The 19,285-nt window shown below is 34.9% G+C and overlaps 1 protein-coding gene and 1 non-coding gene across 3 annotated transcripts in view; both read left to right on the top strand.

Annotated features, from left to right (window-relative positions):
* The first annotated feature begins 5,134 nt into the window (after positions 1–5,134).
* ASZ1 (ankyrin repeat, SAM and basic leucine zipper domain containing 1) overlaps positions 5,135–19,285 on the top strand; it is a 53,202-nt gene continuing 39,051 nt past the window's right edge. The window contains exons 1-4 of one of the 2 annotated variants that reach the window (XM_039860558.1): positions 5,135–5,251; positions 5,672–5,771; positions 9,361–9,483; positions 11,326–11,437. In XM_039860558.1, the coding sequence (XP_039716492.1) occupies positions 5,135–5,251; positions 5,672–5,771; positions 9,361–9,483; positions 11,326–11,437 (452 nt within the window). The remainder of the gene's footprint in view (positions 5,252–5,671; positions 5,772–9,360; positions 9,484–11,325; positions 11,438–19,285) is intronic. The other variant, XM_039860559.1, reaches the window with a different exon arrangement.
* On the top strand, positions 16,223–16,341 carry LOC120601310 (5S ribosomal RNA). The gene has a single exon (XR_005652419.1). It is a non-coding gene; the product is annotated as a 5S ribosomal RNA (ribosomal RNA).

Below are 19,285 nucleotides of genomic sequence, written 5' to 3' on the forward strand. Positions count from 1 at the left end.
TAAATTTAAAACAAGTTCCCAACAAAATATAGCATCACCATGTATAATGCTAAAATGAACTTTATTAGCTAATCATCACTACTGTCTGAGTCAAAGCTTAAAGGTTTTAAAAAAAAAAAACCCAGGAACTAGAAGCTGCCTAAATTTGAATAATATTTATTTGTCATATCCAACTGGTTTCCTGCCCTCTGTTTTACCACTATCCTGTCATCAGTGAACCAAGCAGAACACCACAGTCATTAACAAAGTGGGTAGATAGCTTTCTGACCCGATCCAGGAAGTCACTCTTGGGGAATTCCCAAATCTCTTCAGAGGAACCCAAATTACCGATTTCTAATCCGGCCAGGAATGAAGTTTGTGATTAATCTGTAAATAAATCAAGGTTTCTTCTGAGTCTGGTTTACTAGTCAGAAGATGAAATCTGGGGTTGGAAAGGAGTGTTTCAGAGACAGTGCTACAGTGAATTAAACACACAGGAAAACAAGTATCTTTTTAAGAGAGAGAGTGCTTTTGTGGGCGTCGTACTTTCTGTGTTAAACCTGAGCTCCGGAGCCAGAGAGCCAATAAGTGAATTCTGACCATCCCACCTAGCAGCTGTATTATCTTGAGTGGTTTACATAACCTTTCTGTACTTCAGTTTTCTCATTTGTAAAATGGAGATAATAATTTTAGCACTTACCTCAAAAAATAATAGTGAATATGATGTGACTTAATGGATATAAGGGCTTAGAAAAGTATCAGGGCACAGGGAAGCACCACATAAATATTAGCTAATAATGACTAAGAGCATGGACTGTAGTGCTGTTTCCTGCCTTTGAATTCTAGCCCTGCCAGGTAGGTGACCTTGGGCAGGTAACTTTATCTTTCTGTGTCTCCATTTCTCCTTCTGTAAAATTGAGAGAGAATTTACCTCAATAGGGTTGTGTGAATATTAAATGACTTAATATAGGTATAGGCCTTAGAATAGTAACTAGTAAATAGGGAGTACTGTAAGATAAATTTACTATCATTGTTATTGTTATTATTATCATCTTAGGCTATAATTCAGTGCAAGATTTTTGAGACGTTAATCTCTTTATGTCTCCTCTTACTTTAATCACTATTTCTCAGGCCCAAAGGGGTTGCTTTCTTACCTTTGCTGGTTTCCTCATCTTATCCCTCCCCCTTGGCAATATCATCACTTTAATAGGTCCACTATTACCTCATAGGAAAATGATTGCTAAAGTTGAACCAACAGCCCAGGTCTCTCTGGGGAGCTCCAGACCTTATCTGGACGTAGATGTTCCTCAGGCATTTCAGAAATCTCTGTGCAGAACAAAACATCTCTCCATTCCCTCAAAACATTTTCCTTTTCTTGTGTTCTTGTCACATGAGCTTTGACTCCTCTCTCTCCCTCACCCTTCATACAGAGTCACCAAATCCTACTGATTCTAGTTTACAATAAATTTTGAATACACCCTCTCCTCTCCATTTTCCCTGCCACTTCTCCAGTTCACAATTACATTTGCCTTTTACTAGGTCTTACCACCTCCTGAAATCGCCTTCTAAAATCAATACTGCACATTAGTCAGCATAAAAAGGAATAAAGTACAGATATATGTTGGAACATGGATCTTGAAAACATACTGACATACACTGTGCACGGAGCTGAATAGTGTCCCCACGAAATTGTTTTCCACTCAGACTCTGTGAATGTGACCTTGTTTGAAAATAAAGTATTTGCAGATGTAATCAAGTTAAGATGAGGTCATACTGAATTAGGGTCAGCCCTAAATACAGAGGCAAAGATTCAAGTGATGCATCTATGAGCCAAGGAATGCCAAGGATTGCTAGCAACCACTAAAAGTTAGGAAGAGGCAAGGAAGGATCCTCTCCTACAATTTTCAGAGAGAGCATGAGGCTATTGACACCTTGATTTCAGACTTCTATCCTCCAGAATGCTGAGAGAATAAATTTCTATGGTTATAAGCCACCAGTTTGTGGCAATTTGTTATGCTAGTCTTAGAAAACTAATATAGCTGGTATGAGTATATCACATTTTGTTTATCCATTCATCAATTAATGGACTTGTTGATTCCTCTTTTTGGCTAGTAGACTTAATGCTGTTATGAATATTTGTCTGTAATCCATTCTGAGTTATTTTTTGAAAAGACATGAGGGTTAAATAGGTTCCTTTTTTTTAACGTATTTGATCCTTCCACCATTGAATTGCTCTTGCACCTTTGTCAGCAATCATTTGGCCTTACTTGTGTGGGTCTATTTCTAGGTTCTCTGTTCTGTTCCCTTGATCTATGTATCTACCCCTTCTCCAATACAACCCAATTCTGATTACTATAGCTACACAATAAGTCTTAAAATCAAACAGATTTTCTCCTACTTGATTCTTCTTTCTCAGAATCATTTTAGCTATTGGGTCCCTTTGTCTTTCCACATAAATTTTAGAATAGTCTTATCTAGTGTCATAGTCTGTTCAAGCTGCTAGAATAGAATACAATAGACTGGGTGGTTTGTAAATAACAGGAATTTATTTCTCACAGTTTTGGAGGCTGGGAACATTCAGTTGCTCATGATCGAGGTGCTGGTGATTCAGCGTCTGGTAAGAGTTCACTTCCCAGTTCATAGGGCATCTTCTTGTTGTGTCCTAACATGGTGGAAAGGGCAAGGGAGCTCTCTGGGGTCCTTTTCATAAGGGCACTAATCCCGTTCATAAGGGCTCTGCCCTCATGACTTAATCTGCTCCCAAAGGCTCCACCTCCAAATACCATCATTTTTGCAATTCTATTTCAACATAAGAATTTGGGCGGGGGGGGGGGGGGGCGCGTTGGTGGGACACAAATATTCAGACTGTATTTACAAAAATATCTTGGCAGGTAAATCCTAAAGTTTTAAAAATCAATTATATATGGATAACTCCCATATTTATGTCCCCAGGATCATCCTTTCTCCTGAGCTTCGTACTTGAATATCCATCTAACCACTCGACAGCTACACTTGAGTATTCTGTTTTGAATATGTTAATTTGGAGAGTCTCACTTTATCTTCAAGTTTGTCCTCTAGTATTTTTCCACCTTATTAAAAGGCATCACTACTTAGCCAGATGCTCAAACCAAAATCATTCTTCAAAAGAGTTTGAGTGTTTACACACACACACACACACACACACACACACACAGAGAGAGAGAGAGAGAAAGAGAAAGAGAAATGAGAGAGACAGAGACAGAGACAGAGAGAGACGACAGAGAGAGACAGAGAGAGACAGAGAGAGAGAAAGAGAGAGAGAGAACATATCTTTCATCACTTTGAAAACATTTCAATGTTCAGTTGCTCTTAAAGTAAAATCTTTACTTCAGGTTTGCAAGGTCCTCTCCTCACATACCTATTCCTTCATGAAGCTCCAGTTTCAGGCCTCCTTTCTGGTCCAAGCAGGGCAAGGACAAAGGTGGAGTAAGTAAAGTACATATGATGCAAAATGTAAGAACTTATAGAACCCTAAGAGTGAGTGCCTCTTAAATTTTGCTCCCCAAAGGCCTCACCTGCCCCACTCTAGCCCCAGGCCTGGGTCCATGCTTTTTTCTGCCTTAGGTCCTTGGTACTAGCCATCTCCTCTACCAGGAAAGCTCTGCTCTCCCACTTTTTAATGGCTGGCTCCTTCTTGTCATTTTTGACTCTCCTCATATCTAACTAACCTATCTAACATAATAATAATAGTAGCTAAGATCTATTTACATCTTACATTGAGACCGATCCTATTCCAAGCCCATTACTTTATTCAGTCCTTGCAACAACCCTATATGTTGGGTCCTATGATTATCTCCATTTTACTGATAAGGGAACTGATGCAAAAGAACCTAAGTGAATTGCCCGAGGGCACACAATTACTGGTAGTAGTGATTTGGTCTGGAAACAGCTTAAATGGTTTGATCCCAGAATCCGAGCACTTGTTTATTTCCTTTGGGTCATCTGTAATCTACAGTAGTTTTACTTGCTTATTGACTTTCTTTATTAAAATGTGAGCTCCACAAGGCAGCTTCGTTTTTCTTTGATGTTGTCTCTCCAAACCTAGTTGTGCCTTGCTATGCTCAATGATCTGTAACATTTACTGAATGAATGCATTTAGAAAACCAGGCATGGTCCTAAAATAACCCAACTACTTAAAAATACTTATCTGTGAAAGTCTCTGAAGTAAATAACTTCAAAATCTTACATCAAAGATTCCTTAAGAAAAAAATATATTGCAAAACTTTCAAAGAATGATACATGGCTACATTCCTTTCAAATCATCTTGTTGTACATAAATGTGTGCTTTCCCTTAATGGATCTACTTTTCTGTGGTGGCAAAAATCATCACTAGAAGTTAGATGCAGAAAAGAGATTTTAGGCCCCTTTCACCTGGAGTTGTTTGTAGTATTTATTTGCTCTCTGAAAATTTAAATCATTTCTTCTTCCCAGTTCTTTTGACCCACTCTTTCCCCCAATCTCTCTTTTCTTGGCTGAATTTTTGCTTTAGTGCCTCTACGCTACTTAGGTAGGCAAATGTTTTGATCATCTGAAGTTTCTGAGCCTACAATGAAATTTGAGATGACATGAAATTTAAAGGAAAAATTCTCCTTGCTTCTCTGGGCTCTCATTTGACCAATGGCTTCTTGAATGTATGGGTAATGTTCCTTGGGGATGTATTCTGACCCATAGCAGTCCTTCTCCTGTGGGACACATGTTTGACAGTGGATATGGCAGGGGGCGGCTGAACGGGTTGGGAGTGAAAGCATAGTCTTACATGGCATAAAATCCCCATTCTGTTCCTGCTACAGGGAGCAGTCCTTAAAAGCAAGAACTTCATCAAACGAATACCCTTAAAATTCCCGGAAAAAACTTGGAAGCACCCGCTAGGACCTTAACTAAACCCTGTCAGCCCCATCGACCCCGCCAGATACATGGATTTCCAACTCCCCAGTCCATAGGTTTAGAAGGAGGGATGAGAGGTGCTGTGCGAGGCCATGCGCCTGCGCCTAAGAGCCCAAGGCTCCAGCTCGCACGTCGCTTCTTCCCGCGCACCCCTCCCCTCAGTGCGCAGGCGCAGAGGGCGGGCGGGCGCACGGGCGCACGGAGCCCTGCGGGTAGAGAGCAGCGGGAGGGCATGGCGGCGGGTATGGCGGCCGGCACGCTCCGCGGCCTGGCTGTAGCCGGTGGAGGCGAGAGTAGCGAGAGCGAGGACGACGGCTGGGAGATTGGGTATCTCGATCGGGCAGCCCAGGTAGCAGAGGCGCCTTTGTCTTCACCGCGCCTGGATCGGCCTTCCATGGCCCTCTGAGGCCCGGCCTCGTGAAACCTCTTACTTCTTCGCCTGTTTCCCTAATTTGATTTTCCAGTGGATAAACAGTCTTTTGGACTTCAAACCAACCCGTAAAGTTTTCCTCTTGATTCCGTAATGTGCTTTCCATCAACTGTGCTTCCTTAGGTTGTCGATGTTGCTCTTCACTTGGGTTTGGACCCGTCATTACCTGGTCCCTTTAAACATAATTTTAGACATGAATTCTCTACAAACTTTTTATGTCGCCCCCGTTAGAAAAACAAAACAAACAAACAAAAAACCTAAAACCAAAAATTATTTCCTGTTGCAGTGGAAATTAAAATATGTATAACAAGATTTTTTTTTTTAACTTTCTTTGTTTAGAAATTAAAAGGACCGTTACCCGCTGAAGAAAAGAATGAAACGTTTAAGAAGGCGTTGACCACAGGAGATATTTCACTGGTCGAGGAGCTCCTAAATTCCGGTGAGAGATGAGATAGTTTCAACCCAACGCAGTTGTCTAAGCTCACAACTGTTTCTTATTTTAAAAGGATTGAGTTGCTCTTCTAATGGTATCACAGTGAATGTTAATATATTGTGTCTTACATATCTTTCTTGACTCCGAGTTCTCTTTTCCTTTTCTTCTTCTATTCACAAATTTAGTATGTCACCCTGTTATATTCCATTGGTTCTTCCACTTCTTCAAGAGGCTTACTCAGACTAACCCTCCCCCATTCATAATTCTTACTTTCTTCAACATTTCCTTGATATCTTGTTATATCTTTTTCAAGAATTGATTCTAGTTATGTACATTTTAGTTATGTTCTTTCCTCGTGCTGCTTGTGTGTGTATGTATAAAAAAGAGGCCTGAGGTAGAAATCAGAATATCTGGGTATCTGTTCCAGCTTTATTGCCTATTCAGTGTGCTTTCTTGGGAAAGTCATTTAAGTTTCCAGAGCGTCAATTTCTTTAGGTAAAACATAATTCTGGCCTGGGTCCCACAACCTTTTTTTCTGTGGATCAAATTAAATATTATATATTTTTTAATTACCTTGACCGAGAAATGTGAGTTGTTGATAATAATGATTGAAATTATCCAAAAGAGTAACAGGCATTTACGATCTACTTGTAGATACAAAACATTCACACATGAAATAGTTAAATGAGATTGTATATAGAAAAATGTTTTTTTCTGCTAAACTAGAGATGCTTCATAGTTTAGTGGAAAATAAATCATTTTAGAAACAGTACAGTTCTGGGTTTGATTGCTAGCCTTGTCACTTGATGGCTCTGTAATCTTGACCAATTTACCAAACCTTCCAGAGCTTCAATCCCCGCCCCCACTCTTTAAATCAACATGCATTATATCAAAGGGATTTTTTTTTTGGAGAGGAAAAATTAAAGTGAGAGAATACATTAATAAAGGTCTTCGAACGTCTAGGCATTTTGTAAATATTAGCTGCTACAACAAAAGAAGAATCCGTGTAACTTTGTGGACAGTGGAACTTGAGTTTGTAATCGAAGAATGAAATTGGATAAGATTTGAATAATCGAAAGAGGCCTATTGCTGAATTTAAACACATGCAGAAGTGTGCATAGTGTTGGATGTGATGGAATAGGAAGAAATTTGTTTTTGAAAAGAGAACTTGCCTTAGGAGCAGTGGGACAAAGTGCAACAATGTGATGGGGGCTCTTGAAGGATTAGGACTTGAAAAGAGCCTACTGGTAAAGCAGAAGTTTAGTCAACCTTTTAAAATTGTTTAATTACAAAAATTTTAAAAGTTCATTTAAAAAAGACTAATAAATATATAGATATAAGTAGAAAGATACTTTTGTCCCCACTTTCACCCCCATTACCCCTGATGTCTTTCTTTCACAGGTAACTCCTGTTTTAGTGTTTTTGGTTTTCTTCCAGATGTCATTATTTAACACTTTTAAAAATATTTTTAATTTTTTGTTTCTCAAAATCATTATTGTGTTTGACACATATTTCTCTACCAGTTTAAAAGTTTAATAAAAAACGAAAGCTCCCTTTGAGTCAGTCACTTTTGACAGTTCAAAGATGTCTCAGTTTTTGTTACTCTGTTATGTGTTAATATTTTTAGTTCTCTTTAAAGTATTAAATACAAATTGTTGTCTTTCAGATATTCTGAAAGGTATGGAGATGTCTCTCTCTTCCCCTGGAGAGTACCACTCTCCTGTAGTTGGTATTTATCTTTCCTATGCATATCTTTAGACTTTTACTCTCTATATACCCCAAAACAATATAGTGTTATTTTGAATTTTTTTGAGTTACATAAATATATTGTGTCAGTTCTCTTAAACTTACTGTTTTTACACTATGCCTAGATGTTTTTTTGAGTATGAGAGGTGATTTTTAAGAATTTTTATACTAACATGTCACATTTGCTTATCCTTTTCTTGACATTGTTTCCTTTTTACCTGTACTGTCATGGTTTGAACAGTAATGTCAGTAAGGAAACAATAATGAGAAAAAAGTCTTTTCTCTGATCTTATTCATATGCTTTCAGTTGCAGCAGCTTAAAGCGGAAAATTTGTTACACAGGTTGAGCCAGCAGTGTATCTATGTACTAAGATGATTTTATGTTGTTTTCTCTCAGTAATTATCATGCACCTTATATCAATTAAAATTAGACAGTTAGGAATTGACATACATAATCTTTCAGCAGCTTAATGTCCCTGCAGAAAAAAGTGTGTTCTCCCCCAACCCAAGTTTGTGTTGCTTCAGTGATATGACCTTTATCTTTGTGAATTGGAACCCTTTATAGACTATAAAACACTGAATTAAAAGGAGTTAAAGGCAGGCCTGTCTTAAGTGATTTTCACATACAGGTTCTCCTTCTTGGAAACAAAAGCCGTCTATTTTCTTAACATTAGCAATTACTAGGTTGAAGAGAGAGATTACCATTTAAATCTTGATCTCTTTATAGAAAAGGCTTTATATGAATTTAATAGGTTGTGTTCACTGCCTCATTTTATCCTTGCTCTCTTGTCACATCTATGCTCTTCCACAGCCCTAGATCCAAACCTAGATCAATTCAACCGTTTTTCTTTTTTATATGACCAAAGCTGTCGATGCTGTTGGAGAAAATTAGATGACTCCAAGGATTTGTACCATTAATGATTTGAGGATTTTAAGGTCAGCTGGTTCTCATCTGTCCTTAACTGTTAGCCCTTCCTGTCCCATTCTGAACAGTGGCTTTAAAACTATCCTCCTCAGGTCTGATATCTCATCTATGCCTCTCCTTATTTTACTACACTGCTTGCCATTCTTTTGTCTTAGGCAGAACCTGATGGTCCTTTTTGACTTGTTCTTTTCTTCCACTTTTCCTCCTCAAAGTACTTTTAAATTCTGATGATTCTGCCTTTGAAATGTTTTTATGTTCTATCCTTTTTCTCTCCACTGCCCTTGCTCTGATTTTTGCATAGGCTTCTAGCCTCATAACTGGTCTCCCAGTCTCCTGTCCCACTCTCAACGGTGGTACCTTTGTTGTCTTTATAATACAAGTATAATGATATTGATGCCTGAATCACAAAGTACACTCTACATTTCTTAACACTGCTTTTATAATCTAACCCTAATCTATCTTTTTAGCCTTATGTTTGACCAGTCACCGATGGATAAGTTTTGCATTGGGAAGGAAGTTAAGGGACTCTTAAGAATATATGTACTGTTTGCCACCATAGAAATATATAATATTCTAATTAAACAGACATTTTATCTCTGTAATACCTTTTCCAACTCCCCTAGAGAGAAAACAGTAGCATGTAAAACCCGTTATAGAAATTTTATATATGAAAAACATTTATCAGATCAGGTCTCTTGGAACATAGTGCCTGCAGTAAAAATGAAGTCAGTTAATTTTCTTAAATCTTGATGTAACAATTTGCTACTTTTCTGAAGCCATCATTACCAAGAAATTTTTTCCTGTTTTAAAGAACATGGTGATATCACAGTGCTCAGTACTTTTAAGTATATTAAGGTGACAATGATCTTTCTTTTTTATTTTTTGGTAGTGGAGACTTTTAAAAGCTTGTTTTTATTTTGACAGGCATTAGTGTAGATTCCAGCTTTCGGTATGGATGGACTCCCCTTATGTATGCTGCTAGCGTTTCCAATGTAGAACTGGTTCGGGTCCTTTTGGACAGAGGTGCTAATGCAAGCTTTGATAAAGGTAAGATGTTTTAAATATTTAACATATTGGAAAATTTACTTTGTATATTTCTCTGTTTAGAAGCCTAATTATATTCTGTTTAAAGTCAGTGGTATATACTTTCCATGCTATGTTTTCATATATTCACTTTAAAATCTTTGTCCTTGAAAAAAATGAATAAGGATAAGATGTTTGATAATGTAACTGATTATGTTTACTGTGATTTTCTTGATTCCCAAGCAGCTATTATGCAAAGTGAAATAAAGCAGTTTTAAAAAATTCTTCCTATAGTTATATTAAGTAAATAACAGACAAAATCAAATTAGAAACCATAGAAATTTTGAAAAGCTCTTTCTAAAGAGGTAGATTCCATTCATATTATCTTTGTAACTGGTTGTGTTATTATGTATCTTAAGCTTCTATACTAGAGGATTTGGGTTATTTTTATAAAGGAAATATGCATTGAAAGAAAACATCAAAAAACTGACAGTTTTGTGGAAAATTATTTGAAAATCAGTCTTTGGAATTTAAAACTTAACTCTGAACTATATTACTTAAATTTGTTTCAAATATACTTTGTTAAATTTATATTTTTCTGTTATTAAATAATTTCTACTTAGTAGTGCTTTGAGTGCTTTTGAAAAATAAAGTATATGTGCATATCTAGCTTTATTATATTGAATTACTGATTACTTTTAACATGTTTCCAACAGGCAATTAAATGTATTTTGTAATTCAGGTATAGATTTTATTTTAGAATTAATTTTCACATTAAGTTTATGCCTATATTAGATGTTTGTAAAACTATTTGTTTTTTCTCATTTAAATTCTCATGTTATCGACAGTTTTATGTTTAATCAGCTGCTGTTACAAATATTTTTGTTATGTCATTTTAAAATACCACCCAATGAAAGCTAAATTTAGTAATGAATTTTTTGAAAGTATATAAAATATTCTCAAACAACTAAGTTTCCTTTCTTTGCTTCTTGTAATCAGGGGATTATCTTACAGTTAAAACATTTTATATTTTTCATAGACTGTTTACATAAATTCTTCTGTGCATCTAACAACAGCCTCATTGGGCAAAGAGGGCAGATATTAGCTTTCTATCTACAAATTAGGTCTCCTGAGATATTAAGATAGCACTGTAATCACAGTTTATTAGTGGCAAAACTGAGTCTAGACTCTGTATCTTGTCAGTATTGAACCACTAATGTAAACCATGGCTGCCTCTACCTATTTTGAATTTCCCAGTTCTTATTTAAGAAGTGCTTTTGTTTTTAATCTACCCTAATCTTTGCTAATGCTGTAGGAGCCAAGGGAAGAAGAGATTTTTAGTAAACTGGGTGAGCTCAGATAGGTAAGTAGAAAAGGACTGAAAAAAAAACCAATAGATGTAGCAGTTAGGTCATTTTCAGTAGGGTAGTTTGGGCATAAGCCAGGTTTCAGTGAATCGTCAAATGAATAAGGGGTAAAGAAGTGAAATCAAAGTATATCAATCATTGTTTTTCAGTCATGAGTTCAGCAAGGCAAATTTTAATCAACCAAAAAAGTGTTAACTCTGGGCAGTATCTCTACACAGTGTCCATGCTCTTAACTATTGTCCTATTCTCTTGAAGAAATAAGAATAGGGAAAGGATATTAATAAACGAATTATAGATATAATTTGAAGATTAAGGCAGTTCATCTCTAATCTCATTTTTTGATGAAGGAAGACATTGTTATCTAGTAAGAGCAAGAGATTAGGGAATAGAATTTTAAGTGTACAGTAAATATGTAGAATCTTTTGAATGGTAAAAGGAGTCAGTTAGATGCACTTATTGATGTGGCAGGGGGTGGTTCTCATTTTTCTATTCACTCTAGATAAGCAAACTATTTTGATAACCGCATGTTCTGCTCGTGGCTCGGAAGAACAGATATTGAAGTGTGTAGAGCTACTGCTATCAAGAAATGCTGATCCAAATGTTGGTTGTAGGTAAGAGCTGTTTAGTAATGATGGATACTTTTATTTGATTATCAGACTGTTGAAATTTTGATAGCATGATTTTTAAAAATCATAAACAATGTATATTTATTTACGTGGCCATGTACTTGAAGGTCGTCCTAAGTTATGGTCCCAGTTGTATATGATTATCAAAGCAGGGGCATACGATGAAGATCGTCTTTCAACTTCTGATTTTTAGAACAGTGGCTAATAATTTGAAATGAAAAGGAAAGGAGGACAGTAAACTGTATCATTTCCTATAAAAAATATACTCAAAAGAATATGATTAAGCTATAATGGTAAAGCATCTTAAATTAGTGTTCTTAGTAAATAGTAAAAAAAAAAAAGTAAAAGTAAAAATTTTTTTTACTATTTCTACAAGGTGTTATAGATAACCAAGCCTTTACTCTCCCAATTGCTTACTGTCTTGTGAAAGCACTGGAGAAGTCAAGCAAGCCTGTGTCATAGGTTCTTGAATATTCTGCCTCACTAAACAATTTTACACAAATACTAAGATGTATATCCTAAGTAATATATCAAAATGTTTTCATTTTCCAAAGACTTTTCTGGTTAATTACATTATATCATATATGTAACAGTGCCTAGATGCATAGAAAATAAGTAGTAAATGTATCTTGCATCTTTTGAAATGTCAGTAATTTTTTTTAAATGAATCAGACTGCTTAAAATTTCTATCATTGACTTCCTTCTTTGGCTCCATTTTCCTGTTAAATCTCTTTCTGTTTCATTTATTCTTAAAATAGGAAGTAACCCATCCAACAGAAATATTCTAGCATGAATAGAATAATTATTCATAATTCATTAATTCAGATAATAATGATTTGGTGCCTACTGGATAGAAATAACTATGCTTGACTCTGTTTTTTTTTCTGATTTAGTTTAGTTTATGTAACACCTGGAGAGCAGCTTTGGAAGGTACTGAACAGCTTTACATAATTCCCAGATCTTTCCTGAGATGGAAAAATTTTGATTTAGTACTGTGGTTCTGAAGCATGATCTGTTGTGTCTTCCAGTGAACATTTGGCAATGTCTGGAGACATTTTTGATTGTGACACCTGGGAGAAGCCACTAGCATTCAGTGGGTAGAGGCTGGGCATGCTGCTCAACATCCTGTAGTACCTAGAACAGTCTCTCAAAACAGAATTACCCATCCCAGAATATCAGTCAGTAGTGTCAAGGTTGAGAAATTTTATGTGAGAAAAGTCAAGGCTTACTGAGTAGGTAATCAGTATTTAACAAACAAAATTTATTGCAGGAAAAGAACTTTCTACAAATTTTTAGCACATCAAATTCATAGGAACTTTTATTCTGCCATATATACTTTTGATTTGATTGTACCTTGGAATTGGGAGCTCCAGGACACCTAGCTGAAGTAAACTTTGATGGGTGCTATAATTTTCATTAGTATCTTTAGAAGTGGTTTATGATAAGATGTGCCCCTCTGGGTTCAATGGAAAGTTGTTTTTTGCTGGTGCTCTTCAGAAAATTTTTTTTTTACTATTTCTACAAGGTGTTATAGATAACCAAACCTTTACTCTCCCAATTGCTTACTGTCTTGTAAAAACACTGGAGAAATCAAGCAAGCTTATGTCATAGCTTCTAGAATATTCTGCCTCATTAAGAACTAGAAGGCATCTTAGATCCATAGGGTATATCTGAAAGAAACATCCCATTTGAACTAAAATGACAAGATTAACATCTCAAACCAAAACTGTAAGGTAACCACACAATTTTAAGACAAATCCCTGAAGAAGCTGTTGAATTTGAAAGATCACAAGATTGCTCTGTGCTGAGCTAAAATAAATAAGAGAATTTTACAGCATAGTTGAAGAGCAATTTGCATCTAATTAACACGTAAGAAATACCTGAAAAACTGTTCAACTGCTTTTATGTTAATGCTCAAAGCATAAAGCAGTAAAATGATCGAATTGTGTTTTTTTGTAGAAAATGAGGATGGATATTGGTAGACCTAAAAAGAGAAAAGGTCATGATGAATAGTACTTTCAGGCTGCAAATTTTATAAAATGGATGGCATTAGTGTGCATTTGGGGATAGCATGCTGGCAATGTAAAAGAAAAAAATTTCAAGACACATGGAGTGTGTAATGAGATTGGACGGAATTTTATAGATAATTCATTAGCCGTGACAAAAAATTGTAACCTGTTAAAAGATTGGAAGTTTTAGTTTCTTTTACAAAGTGTCAGAAGATGCCAGGGATACATGAGAAAGCTACTATTCAGATGTAAAGGAGAAAGCCGTATTTAGATGAATTTATTTTTAAGCTGTTGACATAGTCTCCTGCTGAGAAAAATTACCTCTCAAGAAAAAGAGCACAGAGAAAGAGTTGGCCATAAAACTTATAAATGGCTAGTTTTTTGAAAGCTAGATGGTCGTATACTTGTCAGTTGCAAAGACAATTGACCTGTAACTTTTTTTTTAACTAAAATAATACCAGTAGTCTTATTTCAAGAAGTTAAAGTAATAGAAAAATCTTAGAGATCAACCTCTAAGGTAGAGACTGAAATCTCAGTTCCAATATATCAAATAATATGGAAGCTCTTCTATATTTTATGGACACAATTCAAAAGACAGCGTTTTATTTTATATATAAAATGGAAAAAAGAAAAGGAGGGTTTTACTTTTATCAGAAGCAAGATTATTTTAGATTTTATAATGGAAGTGAATCACTTAAATGTACTACTTGGTTTTGTTTGCACTAAAAGTGAATAGGAGAATAAAAATTCAGAGGAAACTTGAATTTTATATACTTAGAGATTTGCTGAATGGTACTGAGGAAATTGTAGTTTAAATTTTTTTGTGTATAATTTACATACAGTGAAATATTCAGATATTCAGTTTACAGTTAGATAAGTTTTGACAGTTGCATACTTTTGTGTAACTTGTACCCAAGACAGAATATTTCCATCTTCCTGGAATGTTCCCTCATGCCCCTTCGCAGTGTTTTGGATCATATTTCTACTACTATAAATTAGCTTTTGCTATTTTAAAATGTTACATAAATAGAATTATATAATATTTTGTGTTGTCTCATTTCTTTTACTGAGGACAGTGTTTTAAAGATCTTATCCATGTTGTGTGTGTATCAGCAGTTTGTTACTTATATTGGTACTGTTCCATTGTATGTATATTACATAATACATTTAAGAGATACGAGGAAGTCTTATGGCCTCACAAAAAGAGCTGACCCACTAAAGCAGAAAGTTGATTGCCTTGGGAATTAAAAGATAAAACAGAATAATATGTGAAAGGCTATAAGATTGTTAGATTATTTCAGTATGCAGAATCGAAAGTACGTTAAAGCTCTATGCTAAGTCCGTGTGAGTGCTGACAACATAGTGCATGGTTCTCTGTCCCTAGCAGCTCCTGATATTAGGGCCAAGCACCTGTAGTCACTTCCTTGTCTTGTCTTCTCCAGTGATTTCATCTCCTTTCTTACACCTTCCCTTGATTCCTTATGTCTTTTCCTCCAAAGTTTTAATAAAACTATTACGTTCTGCTCATTCCTTTCTCTCCCTCTCCAAACCTCTTTTTTTTTTCTGTGTGCATGAAATGTTTTTATTGTAAAACAAATATGTAACATAAAATTTGCCATTTTAACCATTATTAAGTGTACAATTTAGTGTATTCGTGGACTGCGAACTTTTGTCCCAGGCGTCTGAGGCCTGCAGTCTTTGAGCAATGCCCACTTTTCTAGCTTGAGTTCCTAGTTAGGCTAAATAGAGATGAGCGCCTTGTGTCAGTCCTTCAGATAGCTATCACTATACGCTTCTTTGTTTTTATCTACTGAATTGTTTTTTGGGAAATCACATTTGGTGTTTGTTGTTTGTTTTGCTTCATCAAGCCTTTTGTGTATGTGCGTTGAACATCAGTTTGCTCTTATATTATTTTCAGCTTTTAATTCTTTTGTCATTCTAGTTCATTATTATGATGAACATTTAATTATATTCAAATTTATTAGATGAAGATTATTTAAAAGAGCAACTCTCATCTGTTTTGAAGTTTTATGTTGCTCCTAAATTTTGCATGTCAGTAGACTTTCAAATCTGCTAATACCATTTGATCCCTAGGTGTCAGTGTTTTTTTGTAAAATTTTCTTAGTTTTTTCCAACATTTCTTTTTCATCTTGAAACGGCTTTTGGAAAAAAAATCAATTTAATGTGGCATCATTAATGTGGTATCCTGTATTGTCTCTCTCTGCCATGTCAAGCATCATTATGACAAGCATCTTCTAAATTTTGGATTAGTGCCTCAGTTCTGGAGGAGTCTCATTATTTTCTCTTCAAATATTATCTCTGTCCTTTCCTCACTTTCTGGGTCTCTGATCCTTCTCACTATATTTTCAATGTTTTTCTTCTTTATTTTACATTTCTTTGTTTCACTGTGCCACATTCTGGGTAATAGTTTCTAATCTGCCTTTTAGGTCATTGAATCTCACTTTACTCACTTCTGATTTATTGTTAAACTCATCAGTTGAGTTCATAATTTCTGTTACTTTTTTCTAAAAATTCTGTTTGATTCTTTTTTAAATTGGCAGTGTTACTATTTATAGCTCTTGTTCCCTGAAAATATTTTCAAGCTCTAAATTAAAACTTCTTTAATATGGTAAACATAAGTCTAGATATAACAGTTACAATATCTGAAATCTTCATGAGTTTGTTTCTGTTAACAGTAGTTTCTCATGTTTCTCATTCATGACTACATGCTAGTTATTAGATTTTAAAATTTGTGGGAGTAATCTACGGCCATGCCACCCTGAACGTGCCCGATCTCGTCTGATCTCGGAAGCTAAGCAGGGTTGGGCCTGGTTAGTACTTGGATGGGAGACCACCTAGAAATACCAGGTGTTGTAAGTGTTTAAAAAAAATTGTAGGTATAATGTGAGGCCTAGGTTGATCCATCAGAAAGGATTTTGTGTATTTCTAAAAGGTGCCTAGTTCTCAACGTAATCTAAGTTCGGAAATCAAAATTCCCCTGACCATCCTGGTGATACAAACCTAAAGAGCTAGTTTATTTCTTGTTCATCCTTACCCTGATGGTGTAGCCCTTAGAGTCCCAACTTAATGTGTTTTGAATATGGTTTAGTAAACTCTCCACTTTGTATAGGCCCAGAACTTTGAATTTTGTTCCTCTCAATGTTCAGTGCCACGAGAGCCACAGCTCCTTTTTCCCACTGATTTCCTCAGGACTGGCACATGCCCTCAAGGCAAAAGCTACTGAGAATGCTGAGTTTTTTTAGCCGTTTGAGTTTTTGCTTCTAGATTTTGGTACATTAGTTCTCCGAAATCTTAAGAGTTCTTCAGTTTTTAAGAAATAAGAAAAAAAAATTTTTCATCTAGCTGTTTTAGATGCCTTCACAGTTTTAATGCAAATTATCTAGCTTGCCATTACTGGAAGTAGAAATCAGCATCGTCTAATTTTTTAAATTGTTTTTTACTTATATATATTGTTAGCTTTTAATTTTTTGTATTCCATGCAGCCTTTTTTCCATCTTATTGAAAAGAACATTGATTTAATATTAATGATCTGCTTTCTATATTAGTACATATAGATCTATCTTGTTCTTTTATTATTTTTTCTTAATTTTAAAAATTCTCTTTATATTCCTGTGGGACTAATGATAAAAAACTGACAACTTGAAAGCCATTTTGAAATGAACACAAATCACATCTTTGTTTCTCTTGCTACTGACAGTACTTAGCACAGTGTACTCTGTCTAGCAAATGCGGGAATTTCATACTGATTTATTTATTTAGGCCTTAGAATTTGTTTCCGGGGTGAGGTTTTTTATTTTGTTTTTAAATGAAACATTTATTGAATGTTTCTTGTGTACTGGTCACTGTGTTGTTAATTGCTCTTAAATGTGTTATCTAATAAAATCCTTACAACTCACAAGTAGATGCTGTTATTTGTCCAGAACAGAAAATTGGCACTAATGTATTTAAGCCTTTGAATGTAGCAGAAGTTTGATAAGAGAATTTACAATAATTTAACCCAAATAGGATCTACCATTGGAATGTATTTATATTCCCCATCTTGTCTATATTTAGAATTATTCAACATAATCTGTTTAAACAGCATGTCTTTTCTAATTATTGCAAAACACATGTTTGTGTTAAATCACCTTTTTATCTTTTTTTTCTCTTTCCCTAAATTATTGTAGGTAGTTGAATATTTTGATTTCAAAAGTCCAGATTGCAAAGGGTAGTAGGTGAACAGAAAAATATTATCACTTTAATTCAGCTTAATCATAATTAGTCTTGAAAACAAGACTTAATTGGAACTTAATTGGAACTTATCAGTCCTTTATTTCCTTTTGTATAATAATGCAGTAACAAATGATATTATAAATTGTTGAAGTCTAAAAGGTTGATATTAGATTATTAGATACATGATAGAATTTGAAACCCTCTTCAACCTAGCCTTAAATTTGGAGTTGACATTTTTATTGTTAGATTAATAACAAGCCTTTAAAAAGTATATATAATAAACATTTCTGTTTTTAGAGTTTTTTCCCCCAGTTTGCTGAAACATTTTCTTGCTATTTAGAAGACAGTTTTTCTGGCAGAAGAGTTTGTTATGTTCAGATTGCTCAGTCATGAGATAAAGATTTCGTAAAATGTTTCAGCATTTTAATTTCAATAGATGTTTTATTACCATTGATAAAACAGCACACATTAACTAATGTCCAAGCTTTTGACGTTAATCATTGTGTAATTGTTAACTTGTTGAATGTTATTGCCTGTTTTAATAAATAGAAAATACTCTGGGAAAAATGTGGTTTGCTTTCTCAGAATATAAATTTAGTTGTAAATGTCACTGAGGCATTTTGGTAGCTTAAAGTGTAATTTTGAATTACAGTGTTAACTTATTTTTTAGTTATAAGGAAATAAGTAACATCATTGCTGAAGTCACAAAAATATTTTCAGGAAGAGTTTTTTTAAGTAGCTAATTAAGAAAACATTACTAGAAATTATTATTTTGTGATTGTTTTCTTACTGTATTTTTTAAATAAATTGCTTGTCCATAGTCAATGCCTGTCTTTATCTATACATAGGAGCTGATCTTGGTAGCAGTTTTACATGTATGCAGATAATTCCAAATATCTTAGTGTTACCTTGCATATTTTGGACATAGCATTAATATTGCTATTCATATACCCGGAAATCTACTTGGTCCTTTTGAAAGCACAGAATAGAGAGGATACAGATGAAAAAAGCTAGTTGATGAAAGCCTGTGACACCAGTCTCTCAAAACACATGCAAGAAACCATGACTTAAAATTAAAAAAAAAAAACAAAAAAACTACAGTCTGTATTCTGCCTTGACTTTGGTAAGTTCTATGCTGACTAAAGCTTCCACGAGAAAGAGACCCGTGCCATTTCTTCTATTTAATTGCGATCACATGGTCATATCTAACTTCAAGGGAGTGAGGAGGCGTAATCTTACTGTGTTCACAGAATGAGAATCAGCAACATTGGGTGGACATCCCTGATGATTTGCCACCTAAATGTATTTTCTTCATGGCCACGATTATTATATTTTCTTTTTACTGTATGCTTAAGGCAATAATTAATTTTGAATTTTGAACATAAATTTATACCAAGAAAAATTGGTATTTATATAAAACTTTTTCATTCACTTTTATGAATACTTTGTCCCTAATTTGTTCTTTCTTTGTAATGTCTCTTAGATTGACTGCAGTTTTGACGCTTATAATCCCACTTTAAGGGCTATTTCTATAGCCTCCTGATTGATATTTCAGACTGCAGTATGCATTTTAGTCAGCCCTGTATGCTGT

The sequence above is a fragment of the Pteropus medius genome, unplaced genomic scaffold (assembly GCF_902729225.1).
Source record: "Pteropus medius unplaced genomic scaffold, Ma_sr-lr_union100, whole genome shotgun sequence".
In the NCBI taxonomy this organism is placed as follows: Eukaryota; Metazoa; Chordata; class Mammalia; order Chiroptera; family Pteropodidae; genus Pteropus; species Pteropus medius.